The 15,961-nt window shown below is 44.1% G+C and overlaps 1 protein-coding gene across 1 annotated transcript; it reads right to left on the bottom strand.

Annotated features, from left to right (window-relative positions):
• Positions 1-310: 310 nt before the first annotated feature.
• On the bottom strand, positions 311-15,596 carry LOC144498971 (apoptosis regulator BAX). The gene is made up of 6 exons (XM_078220985.1): positions 15,385-15,596; positions 10,520-10,568; positions 9,846-10,007; positions 7,637-7,772; positions 5,438-5,539; positions 311-2,816 (listed from the first exon to the last, which is right to left on the bottom strand). The coding sequence occupies exons 1-6, from the start codon at positions 15,446-15,448 to the stop codon at positions 2,715-2,717; spliced, it is 615 nt and encodes a 204-aa protein (XP_078077111.1). The 5' UTR covers positions 15,449-15,596; the 3' UTR covers positions 311-2,714.
• Positions 15,597-15,961: the final 365 nt, after the last annotated feature.

Below are 15,961 nucleotides of genomic sequence, written 5' to 3'. Positions count from 1 at the left end.
TCTCCTATCCCGCCTACCACTGGAATTTTAGCAGGCGGGTTACCAACAATGTGAAACCCCATTGACAGCCGGGCAGGAAGTTCCGGCTTTTAGACCAGCGCAGCCAGAGAAATCCATCCGAAATGTTTCCCCTCCGTCCCTACATTCTACTGGTTTGGGTACCCTCACATTGAGGTCCCAAAACCCATGGGGCAAACCCAGCAGTCTCTGAAGCCATCTCCATCCACCACTATCCTCATTTCGCCCCCCCCCCCTCACATTGAACAACTCCAGTCAGTTCCTCAAAATACAAGGTTTTGCTACAACAACCCACATCTACATCCTTTATTCAACCAATGATAGATTAACAATTAACCGAAAGTAATGATCATCCAAACAAAAAGCTACCGTGCACCAAGCCCCTTTCCCCCATCACCCTTGTGCTCTCTAATCTACTTTGGCTCCCACTCAGATAATATCTTTATCTCAAAACTCTCAGCCATGTTTTCAAATCCCTCCATGGCCTTACCCCGTTCCTACCTCTGTAATCTCTTCCAATGACACAACCCTCCAAAATATCTGTACTCAAGTAATTCAGTCCTCTTGAGCATCCCCGATTTTAATATCTTCAGCATTACCATAAGATATAGGGACACAATTGGGCCATTCGGCTCATCGACTCTGCTCCACTATTCAATCATGGCTGATATGATTCTCATCCCCATTCTCCTGCCTTCTCCCCATAACCCTTGATCTCCTTACTGATCAAGAACCTTGAATTGATGGCAAGCCTTCATTTGCTGAGCTCCTATGCACCCTACACCTCCTCCGCCTCATTATCCTGCTTCCAACCTTAAAAGACACTTCTTGAAACTACTTCTTTGACAAAAATGTTTTCTCACCTGACCTAATATCATCCTACGTGGCTCGGTGTTAAAGTTTCTTTTATAATGCTCCTGTGAAATGGCTTGAGATGTTTTACATTAAAAGGCGCTAAAGTTATAAATAAAGTTATCGCCGTGACCTAAACTTGTAGACATACGTTACATTATGACAGCACACACTACTGAACTCAAATAGAGAAAAGGATATTTTTAAAAAAACAATCACTTAAATCAATGCACTATTCAAATTGTAGCTTCTCCACAGTATGAATTAAAATTCAAACATGTAAACATGCAGCGAACCCACAACCTCCCGACTGAGAATACATACATTGCAACGGTATTGAGAACGACAGGTCAAATTTTCCACAAACATCTATTGCTACGCGGCCCTTTCAACCGTGATGTATAAAGGGCTCCAGTTACACAGCTTATCGGCATGGAGTGAAATGTCTGCCAGACGTTCAGCAAATGTATGGAGTGTAATCTAAATAAAAGCCATTGTCTCAAGGGGGATGGAACACAAAGGGATAGAACTAATTTTATTGTTCTTATTACTATTCAGGGTACTTTTTTGTGTTTTGGGCACTGTGCTTCAGGAAGGACAGTGAGAGGGGGTGGAAGACAGGCTCAGCAGAATGGCACAGAATTTTAAAAGGGTTAAATTATGAAGACAAATTGCATAGACTTGGTTTATACTCCTTTGAGCACAGAAGCTCAAGGGGTAGTCCAACTGAGGTTCTGAAAATGGCTAAAAGGATTCGATAGAATCAAACAAGTTACCTGAGGTGGGAAAGTTCAAAGCCAAGCTGCCCGAGCTGAAAATTAGAGCTGTGCCACACAGTAGTGATACCAAAAAGCATTCCTTCTACAAGGGGGAGGCGGTGGCTTAGTGGTATTGCCACTGGACTAGTAATCCAGGGTAATGTTTGGTCGGGGGGAGGGGTATCTGGAATTAAAATTTAATGATGACCAAGAAACTGTTGTCAATTGTGGTAAAACTAATGTCCTTTAGGGAAGGAAATCTGCTGTCCTTACCTGGTCTGGCCTACATGTGACTCCAGAGCCACAGCAATGTGGCAGTTTGCCCCTCCGGATGGGCAATAAATACTAGCCCAGCCAGTGATGCCCACACCCCATAACAAAAAAACGAATAATGGAACTGCCTACCACAAAAAGCTGAGAGGCTGCAGGTCAGATAAAAATTTCACAACTGGGTTGATGGATTTTTGTTAAGCAAGGATATTGAAAGGTTATGGAGCAGAATTTAATAGCAGAACAAAAAGCCTGCGGCTGAATGGCCTGTTCCTGTAATTGCTACATTCCTCATTCTGATTGTGATCAGTTTAAGACCATCAATAATTTTTTAAAATCAGTAAAGTTTACTGTACTGTCAAAAGTATTAAGACAAGGACCTTAAAAAGCTAAAATAAACCTATCTGGTTCTTAACATAACTTTTCTTCTTCAGATGTTAAACCAACAGTTTTATCTTGAGCTTTTTGGGACCAGTATTAAAAAGTTCATTGTCACTGACCATAGTATTAGCCAGTGCTTTATCGTCACATCCGCTGTGAGTGTCATAGGAAGTCAGCTAGTTGAAAAAATTATCCACAACAAACAAAAATAACTAATTCTAAAAAAAAGTATGTAAAATTTAAAATCAAGTAATGAGGATAAAGGTAAAAAAAAAGTGTCCAACAATTCACAAGTTCATTATTAGCAATCCCACTATTTCAAGTATGACAGATCCGTACAGAGGATTCCCACAGGTTCAGGTGCAAGAGATTTGGGGAATTGGATTGCAGTCTGTGTATCGGAAGTGAAGAGGCAGCATGCAAGGAACCGCGTTGTTAGGTCAATTTCATTATTGCCAAAACGCCAGTAATTAGCCCCGCTGAAAAGACTGCAAACGTCTGCCAGGTGGGAGTTCCAAAGTATGAAAAGATCATCTCCTACAAGGGAAAAAAAGTAAAAGAACCAATTAATTAATTATCAACCCAGAATTTAATGCCAAAGCAATCAGATAAATATGAGTAGGATTGGTTAAAGGTAAAATTTTTAAATGTACCAAATGGTATCCTAAAATGGAGGCAACATCAGGACAAAATAAATTACAATTCTTTATTCAAAGATTTCTTCAATAATGCTCTTTACACCTATACGGTTCCCAGCATTCTCGTCTCTGCTTGCAAGTTATACACACACAAGCAGCCTGTGTTGGTTCATAGCTTAGATGTCCCTTTACAAAGATGCTAAATTTATCTCAGAGAACCTTCTATGGTGTCACTCCTCCCTATCCCGGTAACATTGTCCAGCCCTGCAACCCTCCAAGGTCTCTGCCCCTTCCAATTCTGACCACTTTGTGCTCCTGATTTTCACTGCTTCACCTTTAGTACTGTGTCTTCAGCTGCATCTGTCCCAAACTCTGTGATTTCCTCCTTAAACATCTCTCCCCTCCCTCCCTCCAAGATGTTCCATTAAACCTCACTCTTTGGCCAAGCTTCCGATCACTTATCCTATGCATCTCATTATATGGCTTTGTGTCAAATTGGTTCTGAACATAAATGCAGATTGGCGTTATTGACAAACAGACCCAAATTTGGCACTCTTTCAGGGCAAGGATCATAGGGGGAACTAGCAGAGTAAACACATGGGGTTGCAGGGATAGGGCCTGGGTGGGTTGTTGTCGGTGCAGGCTTGATAGACCGAATGGCCTCCTTCTGCACTGTAGGGACTCCATGATGATAAGAAACAGGAGTGGACGATATGGCCTGTCGTGCCTGCTCAACTATACAGTGAGATCATATCTGATCTTATACCTCATTTCCATTTCCCTGCCCTATCCCATATATCCTGATAAGCCCAAATCTTCATCTTCCCAAGCTAGCAACCTGTCCTACCATTCTTCTAATTGTGCTACCATGAAAACTTGGGTTTTATAAGTAGGGGCATGGAGTACAGAACAAAAGGGCAATAATAAATCTGTAGAAAGGTCATTTAGTTAGGCTATAGTTAAAGTACCTTTGTAGTTCCTGGGTGCCTCATTATAGAACAAAGTCAGTAAAACCGTAGAACGTAAGAACAGTAATTCATTCAACCCTGCAAGCCTGTTTCGACCAGTTAGATCATGGCCAGTTTGTATCTGAACTCCATCTATCCACCTTGGTTCCATCAGCTTCACCCAACAACATCTATCAAGCTCAGTTTGTCATTTTCAATTGACTGCCAGCTTCAATAGGTTTTTTGGAAGAGTTCCATTGTCACAGGATCGGCCCATCAAGTTTGCACCGACACGCAAGAAACAACTAACCTCCCACCTAATCCCATCTACCAGCACTTGGCCCATAGCCTGGAATGTGCTAAGTGCTCACCCAGGTACTTTTCAAAGGATGAGAGGCCACCCTCTTTCACCAACTTGAGTGAAGAAGGGTTTTCAGACATAACCCCCGAAGGACTAACACTAATTTTAAGGCAATTCCTCCACCACACCAGGGAAAATACCTTCTCTATATCTATTCCATCAACATCTTTAATCATCTTAACCGCGTTCATTGGATCGTCCCTTAAATCCCCTTTACTCAGATGGAATACAAGTTTATCTAGCCAACCTGTCCCCATAGTTTAACCTGTTTAGCTCAAGTATCATCCTGGCGTGCCCTATCCAAGGCTAATATATGTCCTTCAAGAGCAGTGTCCAGAACTGAAAGCAGTTCGCTCGCACAGAAAACTTACACTGTAAAGTTACCAGGCTGTTGCTAGAGTTGGAAAAACTTCAGCTTTGATGCAAAACTGAAGGACCATCACTGGCTCAGTGGAGATTTGAATGAGCTTTTTGAATATTTCATCTCACCTCCCTTGACACGAGCATGCAGGTGCAGCGGGCGGTAAAGAAGGCAAATGGTATGTTGGTCTTCATTGCGAGAGGTTGTGAGTACAGGAGCAGGGATGTGTTGATGCAATTATACAGGGCCTTGGTGAGGCCACACCTAGAGTATTGTGTGCAGTTTTGGTCTTGTTTTCTAAGGAAGGATGTTCTTGCTCTCAAAGGAGTGCAGTGAAGGTTTACCAGGCTGATTCCAAGGATGGCAGGACTGATGTCTGAGGAGAGATTGACTAGTTTAGGATTGTTTTCACTGGAGTTCAGACAAATGAGGGGGGACCTCATAGAGACTTAGAAGATTCAAACAGGACTAGACAGCATAGATGCAGGAAGGATGTACCCGATAATGGGGGAGTCCAGAACCAGGTGTCACAGTCTGAGGATTCAGGATAGACCATTTAGAACAGAGGCGAGGAGACACTTCTTCACCCAAAAAGTGGTGAGCCTGTGTAATTCATTACCACAGGAAGTAGTTGATGCCAAAACATTGAATGTATTCAAGAAACGGCTAGATGTAGCACTTGGGGCGAATGGGATCAAAGGTTATGGTGAGAAAGCAGGATTAGGCTATTGAGTTGGACGATCAGTCATGATCGTAATGAATGGCGGAGCAGGCTCGAAGAGCCAAATGTCCTCCTCCTATCTTCTATGTTCCTATGACACTGCTTATCAGAAAAGAAATCTTGAACTTACCCATCCACCTTGCTGCTCAATCCATGGAATAACACGGGTTTGAATCAAATCTAAAGACCAATCGATTATCGGCTGAATCATTGCTCTCAGTTTTTTCAGTGCCTGTAATAGGATGGTAAAGTTACTGAAAACCAACAAAAGGGGAAAGCCATTCCGAGATTTTCTCTCTTCCCTTCCTCCCACGAAGGTGCAGAATTTTGCTGGGATACAACTCAACAACTCGCAAGTCCTTTGTCTTGATGAGTCACCAGCACAGCCACAGACTGCTGGCAGTCTAACCATTGGTGACATCATTGCCAAGTCTGATTCTTCATCTCCATGAAGAAGTCGCTGGCTGGAGGGCATTTATTGCTCATCCCTAGTCACCCTTGGATGGCAGTTGAGAGTCACCACATTGCTGTGGCTCTGGAGTTACATGTAGGCCAGACCAAGTAAGGACAGCAGATTTCCTTCCCTAAAGGACATTCGTGAACCAGATGAGTTTTCTGACAATGGTTTCACGGTGATCAGTAGATTCTTAATTCCAGATATTTTTTATTGAATTCAAATTCCACCATCTGCCGTGGCGGGATTCGAACCCGAGTCCCCAGAACATCAGCTGAGTTCCTGGATTAATAATCTAGCGATAATGCCACTAGGCCATTGCCTCCCCCCCCCTCTGCCACCAAGTCCTCTGTCTTGAGTCACAAGCACAGCTACAGACTGCTGGCAGTCTAACCATAGGTGACATCATTGCCAAGTATGATTCTCCTACATGAACCTGACAGTGCAATTCTAAATAAAAGTGAGTTTCAGGTGAGAGGGATGTGAGGCAAGAAGCTAATTTGCCCAGCACCATTCGTTTGAGGCCTGTGCTGAGGCTCAAGCAAAACTAGCTGTGAGGCCCAGAAGATGTCTTCCCCACGTCCGCCTGGCCCCAATTAAATCAAGTCGAAAACTATCCTTTAAGAGCCTCTTCTTCTTGGCCATGTTTCACTGAGAACTTGGCTAATGGAAATGCCACTGCGGGGCTAATGACATCAGCAGGCAGCAATTAGCACACATAATAAAACTCCCAATTGATCAGGTTGATGCTCCAATCATCTCAAATTAAGGCATAATGGTAGGCAGTAAGACTTGGTTCAGCTAATTTAATATGGCATACACTTGGTGCCTGCCAAGTGGTTAAAATTGCTTCTCTAAGACTTTGCAGCAGGAAAAAATTGGCAATGCTCATTATATTATGGACACTTGGGGCGGGAATTTACTCATTCCGAGATCAATGGACCTTTCCATTGCCCGTCCCTCGCTTGCTCCGATTCCCGTGGCGGCAGAACGGTAAAATTCCAGTCTTAAGATCAATTGGAACAGCACAATAGTGTGCTCACACACAACTGATTTACCGTAGCATGGATTGTGCCACCATGACAGAACATTCTGGGCTGTGCAGCTGAAGTAACTCATTCGGCATGATGGTGTGGGAAAGAATCACTTTACATTATTTTCTCAACTGAATGCCACTCAGTTTATTCTGCTAATTGGAGGCATACGTCTCAAAATTTTTAAAAAATCATTTTAAGTATTCATATTTATTTTCATAAGTACTCAAATAATAAGTAACCCAAAAAACCCACTTTACTTCAAAATTGTTTCTGCTTGGCCTTATATTTTTAGTCATTCGTGGGACATGGGCGTCGCTGGCTGGCCAGCATTTATTGCCCATCCCTAATTGCTCTCGAGAAGGTGGCGATGAGTTGCCTTCTTGAGCGATTGATACAACGGAGTTGCTTACTAGGCCATTTCAGAGGGTAGTTGAGAGTCAACCACATTGCTGTGGCTCTGGAGTCACATATAGGCCAGACCAGGTAAGGGCGGCAGATTTCCTTCCCTAAAGGACATTAGCGAACCGGATGGGGTTTTTACAATCGACATGTCATCAGTAGATACTTAATTCCAGATTTTATTGAATTCAAATTCCACCACCTGCCGTGGCAGGATTCGAACCCGGGTCCCCAGAACATTAGCTGAGTTTCCGGATTAATAGTCTAACGATAATACCACTAGGCCATACCTCCCCTTATGACACAATCTTTATAACTACAAATCAATGTGAACATTGCCCGGTGCAAAGATTAATGATGCAATTGCCACCTACAAACCCAGATGCATTACACGTACTATTTGTTCATTTTACATATTAATGTAGATGTTTCGTCTTACCTTAGAAACAAGCTTGCCTGCAAAATAGAGGAAGGTTACAATTCGTCCCCAGTTCAAGCCATCCGCAACTAATATCCCTTCAGCCACTTTGTACAATATGTCACGGATATTTTCAAGGGGTACAGTCTCGATTACACTGTTAGCAGACAACAGCAAGAAAGGGCAACTTTAATCATTTGCAGTTCAAATGTTCTTTCTTAAAAAAAAAAGTGAAAGCAAAGTAGATTTTTTTCTGTAATCTCCAAAATGCTAACATTTGAAGGGGATGGCAGTCTGTGCTTGCTGGATTGAACTAAGCTTAACAATAATCCACTTTCTTTGTCTGCTTTCCTGAAAGTATGTAGTGATGGTGGAATAAAATTCCATAAATTCCATCTGGTAATTCACCCAACTAGCTGATTGCAAGCAAGCTGTGGCAGTCCAAAAAAGGGCCTAGGCTACTGACTATGGAGCAGATGTGCAGAATGTTTCCTCAATGGTAAGAAATTAGGAAGTGTAGATTTAAAAAAGGGTGTCCTTGTCCACAAGTCACTGAAGGGTAACATGGAAGTGCAGCATGCTATTAGGAAAGCTAATGGAACGTTAACCTTTATCTTAAGAGTATTTGAGTACAGGGGTAGTGAGGGTTTGCTTCAATTGTATAGGAGCTAGGTTAGACTGCACCTGGAGTACTGTGTGCAGTTTTGATTCCCTTACCTTGGAAATGATATTATTGCCTTAGAGAGAGTGAGTGCATTGAAGGTTCACCAGACTTGTTCCAGGGATGGCAGGAATGTCTTATGGAGAGAGGTTGAGCAAACTAGGCCTGTATTCTCCAGAGTTTCAAAGAAAGAGAGGTGATCTCCTTGGAACCTACAAAATACTTAAAGAAATACGTAGGCAGCACAGTGGCTACTGCTGCTGCCTCACAGTGCCAGGGACCCGGATTCAATTCTGGTCATGGGTGACTGTGTGGAGTTTGCACGTTCTCCCCTTGTCAGCATGGGTTTCCTCCGGGTGCTCCGGTTTCCCCCCCCCACAGTCCAAAGGTGTGTAGGTTAGGTGGTTTGGCCATGATAAATTGCCCCTTAGTGTCCCATGATGAGTAGGTTAGGGGGATTAGCGGGATAAATAAAGGGATAGGGTGGGAGGTGGGCCTGGGTGAGATGCTCTGTCAGAAAGTGGGTGCAGACTTGATTGCTGAATGGCCTCCTTCTGCACTGCAGGGATTTATGAATAGACAGGATAGATGCAGGTAAGATGTTTCCCTTGGGGGGAACCTAGAACAAGGGGACACAATTTCAAAATAAGGGGGGTGCCACTTAGGGCTGAGATGAGGAGATATTCTGTACACAGAAAGTTGTGGAAGCTCAGTCAGTGTGTATGGTTAACAGAGATTGATAGATTTCTGACGAACAACAACATAAAAGGTTACAGGGATAGTAGGCGTAAAATGCTTTGAAGTGCCGATCAGCCATGATCGTATTGAATGGCGAAGCAGCTGGATGGGCTGAATGGCCTACTCCTATGTTGCTGTTCAGTAGACTATTGACGACATTGGCACCAATGGTGCAGTGATTAAAATCATGATGGATGAGAACCAGAACTGGGGGAAATACAAGAAATCTTGAGGGCTGGAGGGCGGAAAGAAGTGACAGAGATAAGGAGCGGTGAAGCCACAGAGAGATTTAAAATAGAGATTAGAATTTATGCCAACGTAGGCCAGCGAAGAGAGGGGTGATGGGTGAACAAGCCTTGGTGCAGAATAGGATAGGGGTAGCAATACTGTGGATATCTTGAAGTTTACGGAGAGTGCAAGGCAGAATGCTGGCCAGGAGAGGAACACGACAAGACAAAAGCAAAATACTTTGGATGCTGGAGATCTGAAATAAAAGCAGAAAATATTGGAAAATCTCAGCAGGTCTGGCAGAACCTGTGGGAAGAGAAACAGAATTAAAGTTGAGACCCTATGACTCTTCTTCAGAATAGAAGGCACACCACAAAGTGGTTTTTCCAGAGCCAAATCAATTCATACATTGGGAGGTAGCAAAGCAGAACACAAATATAAATTAAAGGCAATCATTTAGAAAGTAGATTCTCAACTCTGAACTCCAACATTCTAACATTGGCGCTACTAGGAGACTCTGATCAAATACCACCGTTAATAATTGCTAAATCAGTTGCTATAGAGAGAGACGGAAAACTCAAACTATGCTGCCCCGTTACATACTGTTGTAATTCAGCATTTCTGTTCAGCTCATCCCCAATTTTCTTCAAACTCTTGCATATTTGCTTGATCGTCGGGTCATCAATCTCTGCACTGGAACCACCAAGATCCTCAGGGCTGAGTTGGGCTTGTGGATCTTCTTCATGTATTGTTTCCAATACAAATCTGCACCATGATTACAAAGAAAATAATTAGAGAGGCGCCATTCGAAAATCCATCGACTTAGATGCCGCCACCCACATAAACCTGTTGTATTTTGTTAAATAAGGCAAAGTTCAGGCTTATGGCACATACACGATTTAAGAATTAGTACACGCTCCATGTTACTTTCTACATTAGAGTAACAACGGTCCAAAAGTAATTCATTGACTATGAAGTACCCTGGGGTGTCCCGTGGTCATGAGAAAGGTTCAAGTCTTTGATGCGGGCAAGTTGCCCAACATGTTACGGTCACTTTAAATGAAAGTAAAGTGCACTTTGCAATAGATGGAATTGGCTACAAATAGACTTGCAGCTCAACCATACAGACTATTCCACTAAACAGCATTTTCTTTTGCTATTGTAGGATGCATTTCAAAGCTTCCAGTAGGACATGGAGAGGAGCAACATTTCTAACTGTAATATTGCTTTATCAACTGACATAGCAAATACACATCAAAGTTGAGGTAGTTACCAACCTACGCAAGAGAGCTCCGGATTGTCTATTTAGAGTCCTGTTTGGTGAATCTGAAAAGATACACACATCAAAACTAGATATCTTGATTGTCAACTTGGATCAAAAACAAAACAAATCTTGCAGTAGAGGGATGGAATGACGAGAAAGAGAAAAATATCATGGGGACAGGGGGGAAAAAAGAGAGAGAGCGCACGCACAAGTGTCCATGTCAAGCCTGGAGACTGGGGGAAAGAGTCAAGCGAATAAGGGTAAGGGGGCGAGGGAGATTGGGAATGGAGAGGGGAGTCTGTGGGAGAGATAACAGCCTGGTTAACAGGGGCAGGAATGAATTTAAAGTTTATTTATTAGTATCACAAGTAGGCTTACATTAACACTGCAATGAAGTTACTGTGAAATCCCCTAGTCGCCGCACTTCGGGTACACGGAGGGAGAATTTATCATGGCCAATACACCTAACCAGCACGTCTTTTGCACTGCGGGAGAAAACCGGAGCACCCAGAGGAAATCCACACAGACACAGGGAGAACATGCTGACTCCGCACCGACAGTGACCCAAGCCAGGAATCGAATCCAGTCCCTGGCTCTGTGAGACAGCAGTGCTAACCACTGTGCCGCCCCATGGAGAGCGGGGGACATGATAATCAGTTGGCTATGGGGGCCATCATTATCTTTAGAGCCAGGAGCAGCAGAAACATAATGAATGGGAGTAGGAGCAAGGGAGTAGCAACCAGTAAAGGGGTGAGTGAGTGCTGGGAACTTTACTCTGGTTAAACGGTAAAAATTAGACTACAAGATCATAAGACATAGGAGCAGAATTAGGCCACTCGGCCCATCGAGTCTGCTCCGCCATTCAATCATGGCTGATTTTTTCTCATCCCCATTCTTCTGCCTTTTCCCCATAACCCCTGATCCCCTTATCAATCAAGAATATATCTATCTCTGTCTTAAAGACACTCAATGACCTGGCCTCCACAGCCTTCTGCGGCAAAAAGTTCCACAGATTCACCACACTCTGACTGAAGAAATTCCTCCTCATCACTGTTTTAAAGGATCATCCCTTTAGCCTGAGGTTGTGCCCTCTGGTCCTAGTTTTTCCTACTAGTGGAAACATCCTCTCCACATGCACTCTATCCAGGTCTCGCAGTATCCTGTAAGTTTCAATAAGACCCCCCCTCATCCTTCTAAACTCCAACGAGTACAGACCCAGAGTCCTCAACCGTTCCTCATACGACAAGCTCTTCATTCCAGGGATCATTCTTGTGAACCTCCTCTGGACCCTTTCCAAGGCCAGCACATCCTTCCTTAGATATGGGGCCCAAAACTGCTAACAATACACCAAATGGGGTCTGACCAGAGCCCTATACAGCCTCAGCAGTACATCCCTGCTCTTGTATTCTAGCCCTCTCGACATGAATGCTAACATTGCATTTGCCTTCCTAATTACCGACTAGACCTGCACGTTAACCTGAAGAGAATCTTGAACAATGACTCCCAAGTCCCTTTGTGTTTCTGATTTCCTCAGCATTTCCCCATTTAGAAAATAGTCTCTGCCTCCGTTCCTCCTTCCAAAGTGAATAACCTCGCACTTTTCCACATTGTATTCTATCTGCCACTTCTTTGCCCACTCTCCTAACCTGTCCAAGTCCTTCTGCAGCCCCCCTGCTTCCTCAATACTACCTGTCCCTCTGCATATCTTTGTATCATCTGCAGACTTGGCAACAGTGCCTTCAGTTCCTTCCTCCAAATCATTAATATATATTGTGAAAAGTTGTGGTCCCAGCACTGACCCCTGAGGCACACCACTAGTCACCGGCTGCCATCCTGAAAAAGACCTCTTTATCCCCACTCTCTGCCTTCTGCCAGCCAACCAATCCTCTATTCATGCCAGGATCGTACCCTTAACACCAGGGGCACTTAACTTATTTAACAGTCTCCAATGCAGCACCTTATCAAAGGCCTTCTGGAAATCTAAATGAATCACGTCCACTGACTCTCCTTTATCTAACTTTTTTGTTACCGCCTCAAAGAACCGTAACAGATTTGTCAGACATGACGTCCCCTTGACAAAGCTGTGCTGACTCAGTCCTACTTTATCATGCACTTCCAAGTACTATTGTATCTATCGGGGGCTGAATGGGGATATGAAGGGATAGATTCTGAGGATTATTATTGGAAGAATTGGCTGGGGGAGGATACGGAGAGAGAGAAAGAAGGTTCTTGAACTGAGAATTACTCGCGGTCATGGGCTGCCTTAGCACATGGATTTGAGATGGAGACTAAAAGCTATTTTAAAGGGAAATGATAAATATTTGAAAAGGAGGAATACATAAGGATCTCTGTGGGGGGAGGGGGGTGGAAAAGCTTGGAATGGGGTTACAAGAGAGAACACAGATAGTCAACTACAAGGGGCTTTACCTTTACGAAGAACAAAACAACATTTGTAGGCATCATGTGATCAAATACCACTTAGTCATGTTAACTGGTCAGATGATCATACCTTCAGAATTGGTAACATTAAGTCAGCACCACCCTATTAAGAAATGCACAGATGGCAGCCTGAAAGCCACGGGCTGGTTTCCTGGAGTGTGCTACACCTGATGAGATCTCAACAGTGTTCAATACAACTACACCTACAATGTCATAAACCATTTACTTTAACAGCTTGCTTTGTAAAAGCTGCCATATAAATACATGGTGAGGTACTTCACAGAGGCTGATGTAATCAGGGAGCAATGCAGCTGAAGAAAGCGAGATGGTGACCAAACGCTTGATCAAAGGGCTGGGATCTTAAAGAGGGTCTGAAAAGGAAGAGGGAGAGAGAGAGAGAGAGAGAGGGAGGGAGGGAGGAGGTGAAGAGGCAAAGATACTTAGGGAGACCACAGAACATGGACTTGTGTTCTTGTGGCTAGATGGCAGAAAGCACATCCACCAACTTTGGTACAAAAGGATGTGCAGGGATGCCGCTGAAAGGCAGCTTCAAAGTAATGGTGAGTTTTCAAAAGTCTGGAGAAGATGACAGTCATGAGGATGGAAATGTGAAATTTGAAGCATTTGGGGACTGGAAGCCAATTGTGCAAAGGGGTAAAGGGTTGAGTGGAACAGGGTTGAAGGAAACATGATGCAACACTGACAGCAGACATCAGGATGAGTTAAGTTTATAGAGGGGGGAGAACGTTGGTCAAGCCTGGAGGAGAAATTGGAATGAACATGATTTTCAGCTCCAGGTGAAATGAGTTAGGGTCGTAAACAGTCATGTGGAAGCAGGCAACATTCGTGTTCGAGAGGACATGGGACCTGAACTCGGGGTTGAATAGATAAAAGCAAAACGCTGTGGAGGCTGGAAACAAACAAGAACAGAAAACGCTTGAAATTCTCAGCAGGCTTGACAGCATCTGTGGAGAGAGAATAGAGCCAATGTTTCGCGTCTGGATCACCTTTCATCAGAGCTTCTTTTGAGCTCTGACGAAGGGTCACCCAGACTCGAAACGTTGGCTCTATTCTCCCTCCACAGATGCTATCAGGCCTGCTGAGATTTTCCAGCATTTTCTGTGTTTCTTCTGGATTGAATAGGATGCCAAGATTGCAATAAGTTTGGTTCAGCCTGGGACACTGGCAAGGAAGAGGGTGGAGAACTCAGACTGAGAACTAAAGGTCCTGAAATCAGTTATCAGAGGGACCGAGCACTCAATATGTTGAATAAACACATCAGGTGATGGGCATTTTGGGGGACACAAGGAGCACTGAAGAAATTCCAGCTTACAGATGATACACTATTTGCATCTGATGAGGGAGCAGCGCTCCAAAAGCTCGTGATTCCAAATAAACCTGTTGGACTTTAACCTGGTGTTGTGAGACTTCTTACTGTGCCCACCCCAGTCCAATGCCAGCATCTCCACATTGTGGCTTTCCGATAGTTATAGTGATTTTTGATGGGTTGCATGAGAAGGGGCTGCAGAGCTGGGAGGTCGAGAACATTCACAAATCTTTCCTCATTGGGTTAGCAGTGGAATAGAGAGACAAAAGAAAGTGACACTACTGAGGGCTGGCCAAAGAAGGCAGGAAAAACATGATGGATGAGAAAAGCGCACTGCGACTGATTGGGGGCTGGGTGTTACTTTCTTTTCTCGATGCAATTTGAGACTATTTCATTTGCTAAAATCCTTTTGCTCTCTCTCTCCCACCAACCACCACCTCCCTCTGCCCATCTCACCAGCTATTTAGCGCCCTGCAGCACAGAAGGCCTTTTGACCCACAAGCCAATACTAGTTATTTAGCCAGCTTTACTCTTCAGAGATTCTCTTCCCCTCCTAGTTTCTTCTCTGGGGCAGGATAGTCTTTAATTTTTAAAAAAACCAGAAAATGCTGGAAAAACCCAACAAGTCTGGCAGTATCTGTGGAGAGAGAAACAGAAATAATCTTCTGAGTCTAACATGACTTCTTCTGTCCTGAGGCTAGTCTGGGCACGTCTGTACCAGCTCTGCTGCCTAAAATACTTCCTAGCCCCCAATCCCCCTCATCATCGTAGACAACCTTACAAAGCTCAAACCAGTTTATGGAGCGAATTGTGGAATGTCCTGCCCGGCAGGGTGGGGGAAGCAGACTCAATAATGACTTTCGAAGGGGAATGCGATTAATACTTCACGGTGGGGTTGTGGGGGGCGAGAGATCTTGAAAATGGGAAGAGTGGTTGAAGGATCGGGTGGGCTATTTCAAAGGAGCTGGCAGGGACACAATGGGCCGAAGGATCTCCTCTTGTGCTGTATCATTCTGCGAGAGGGAAGGGTTGAGGCCGGTTTAAAAGAAAAGCAACCCCAAGTCAGAAGCCCAGAGAGAAAAACTTTTTGGAAACTTTTAGGAAGTTCTTACCAGGTCGCAGCGCTGCCCTGCCGTCAGTTTCCTCCGCCTCGCCTCTGCCATTGAAACTCGCCATGACCGGGAATGTGTAAAACACTTAACAAGCCAAACTACAACTCCTTCCAAGGAGAAGCTAACTTCCGCCTGCTCACACCGTGAGCTCACTCCTAACAATCTTCCTTCTCGCGTCACCGCACCAAAGGCAATTTCTCTCTCTCTCTCTCAAATCGAAACTTCATTCCAACTTTTCTCCCTGTTTGGCAAATTCCCTCCCTCTCCAACCTCCCATTGGGTCCCAACTTCCAACAAGGTCCACTTATTGGTCAACAGTGCTGTCAATCAGAGGGGGAAGCAGTCCTGTTAGCACAAGTCAGTAGGGTAAGTCCCCTGAGCTTGTCTTTCTGAAGGTCTGAGTCCAGACTTTGGGGGATTTCCTCTCCTCACATTCTCTCTTCCTCACACACACACAGAGACCAATGACACATTTCTCAGACAAAGGAATGTTAAGTGGAGGAAAAACACAGGAGGCATGTCAACTGATGAGGAAATAAATAAAGAGGGTGGGGATCTTACAGTCGGTCTAAACATT

The sequence above is a fragment of the Mustelus asterias genome, chromosome 9, assembly GCF_964213995.1.
Source record: "Mustelus asterias chromosome 9, sMusAst1.hap1.1, whole genome shotgun sequence".
NCBI classification, from domain to species: Eukaryota; Metazoa; Chordata; class Chondrichthyes; order Carcharhiniformes; family Triakidae; genus Mustelus; species Mustelus asterias.
Note: the sequence above shows the minus strand (reverse complement) of the source record. Positions and strands in the feature narration are given on the sequence as shown.

Bases quoted from the DNA above. Each gene is read 5' to 3' on its own strand.
- LOC144498971 (XM_078220985.1), bottom strand. From the start codon at position 15,448: ATGGCGAGTTTCAATGGCAGAGGCGAGGCGGAGGAAACTGACGGCAGG. The intron at 7,773-9,845 runs GTATGTAACGGG...GTCTGCTAACAG, and splicing joins AGAAATGCTGAATTACAACA to TGTAATCGAGACTGTACCCC. The intron at 5,540-7,636 runs GTAAGACGAAAC...ATCCTATTACAG, and splicing joins CAGGCAAGCTTGTTTCTAAG to GCACTGAAAAAACTGAGAGC.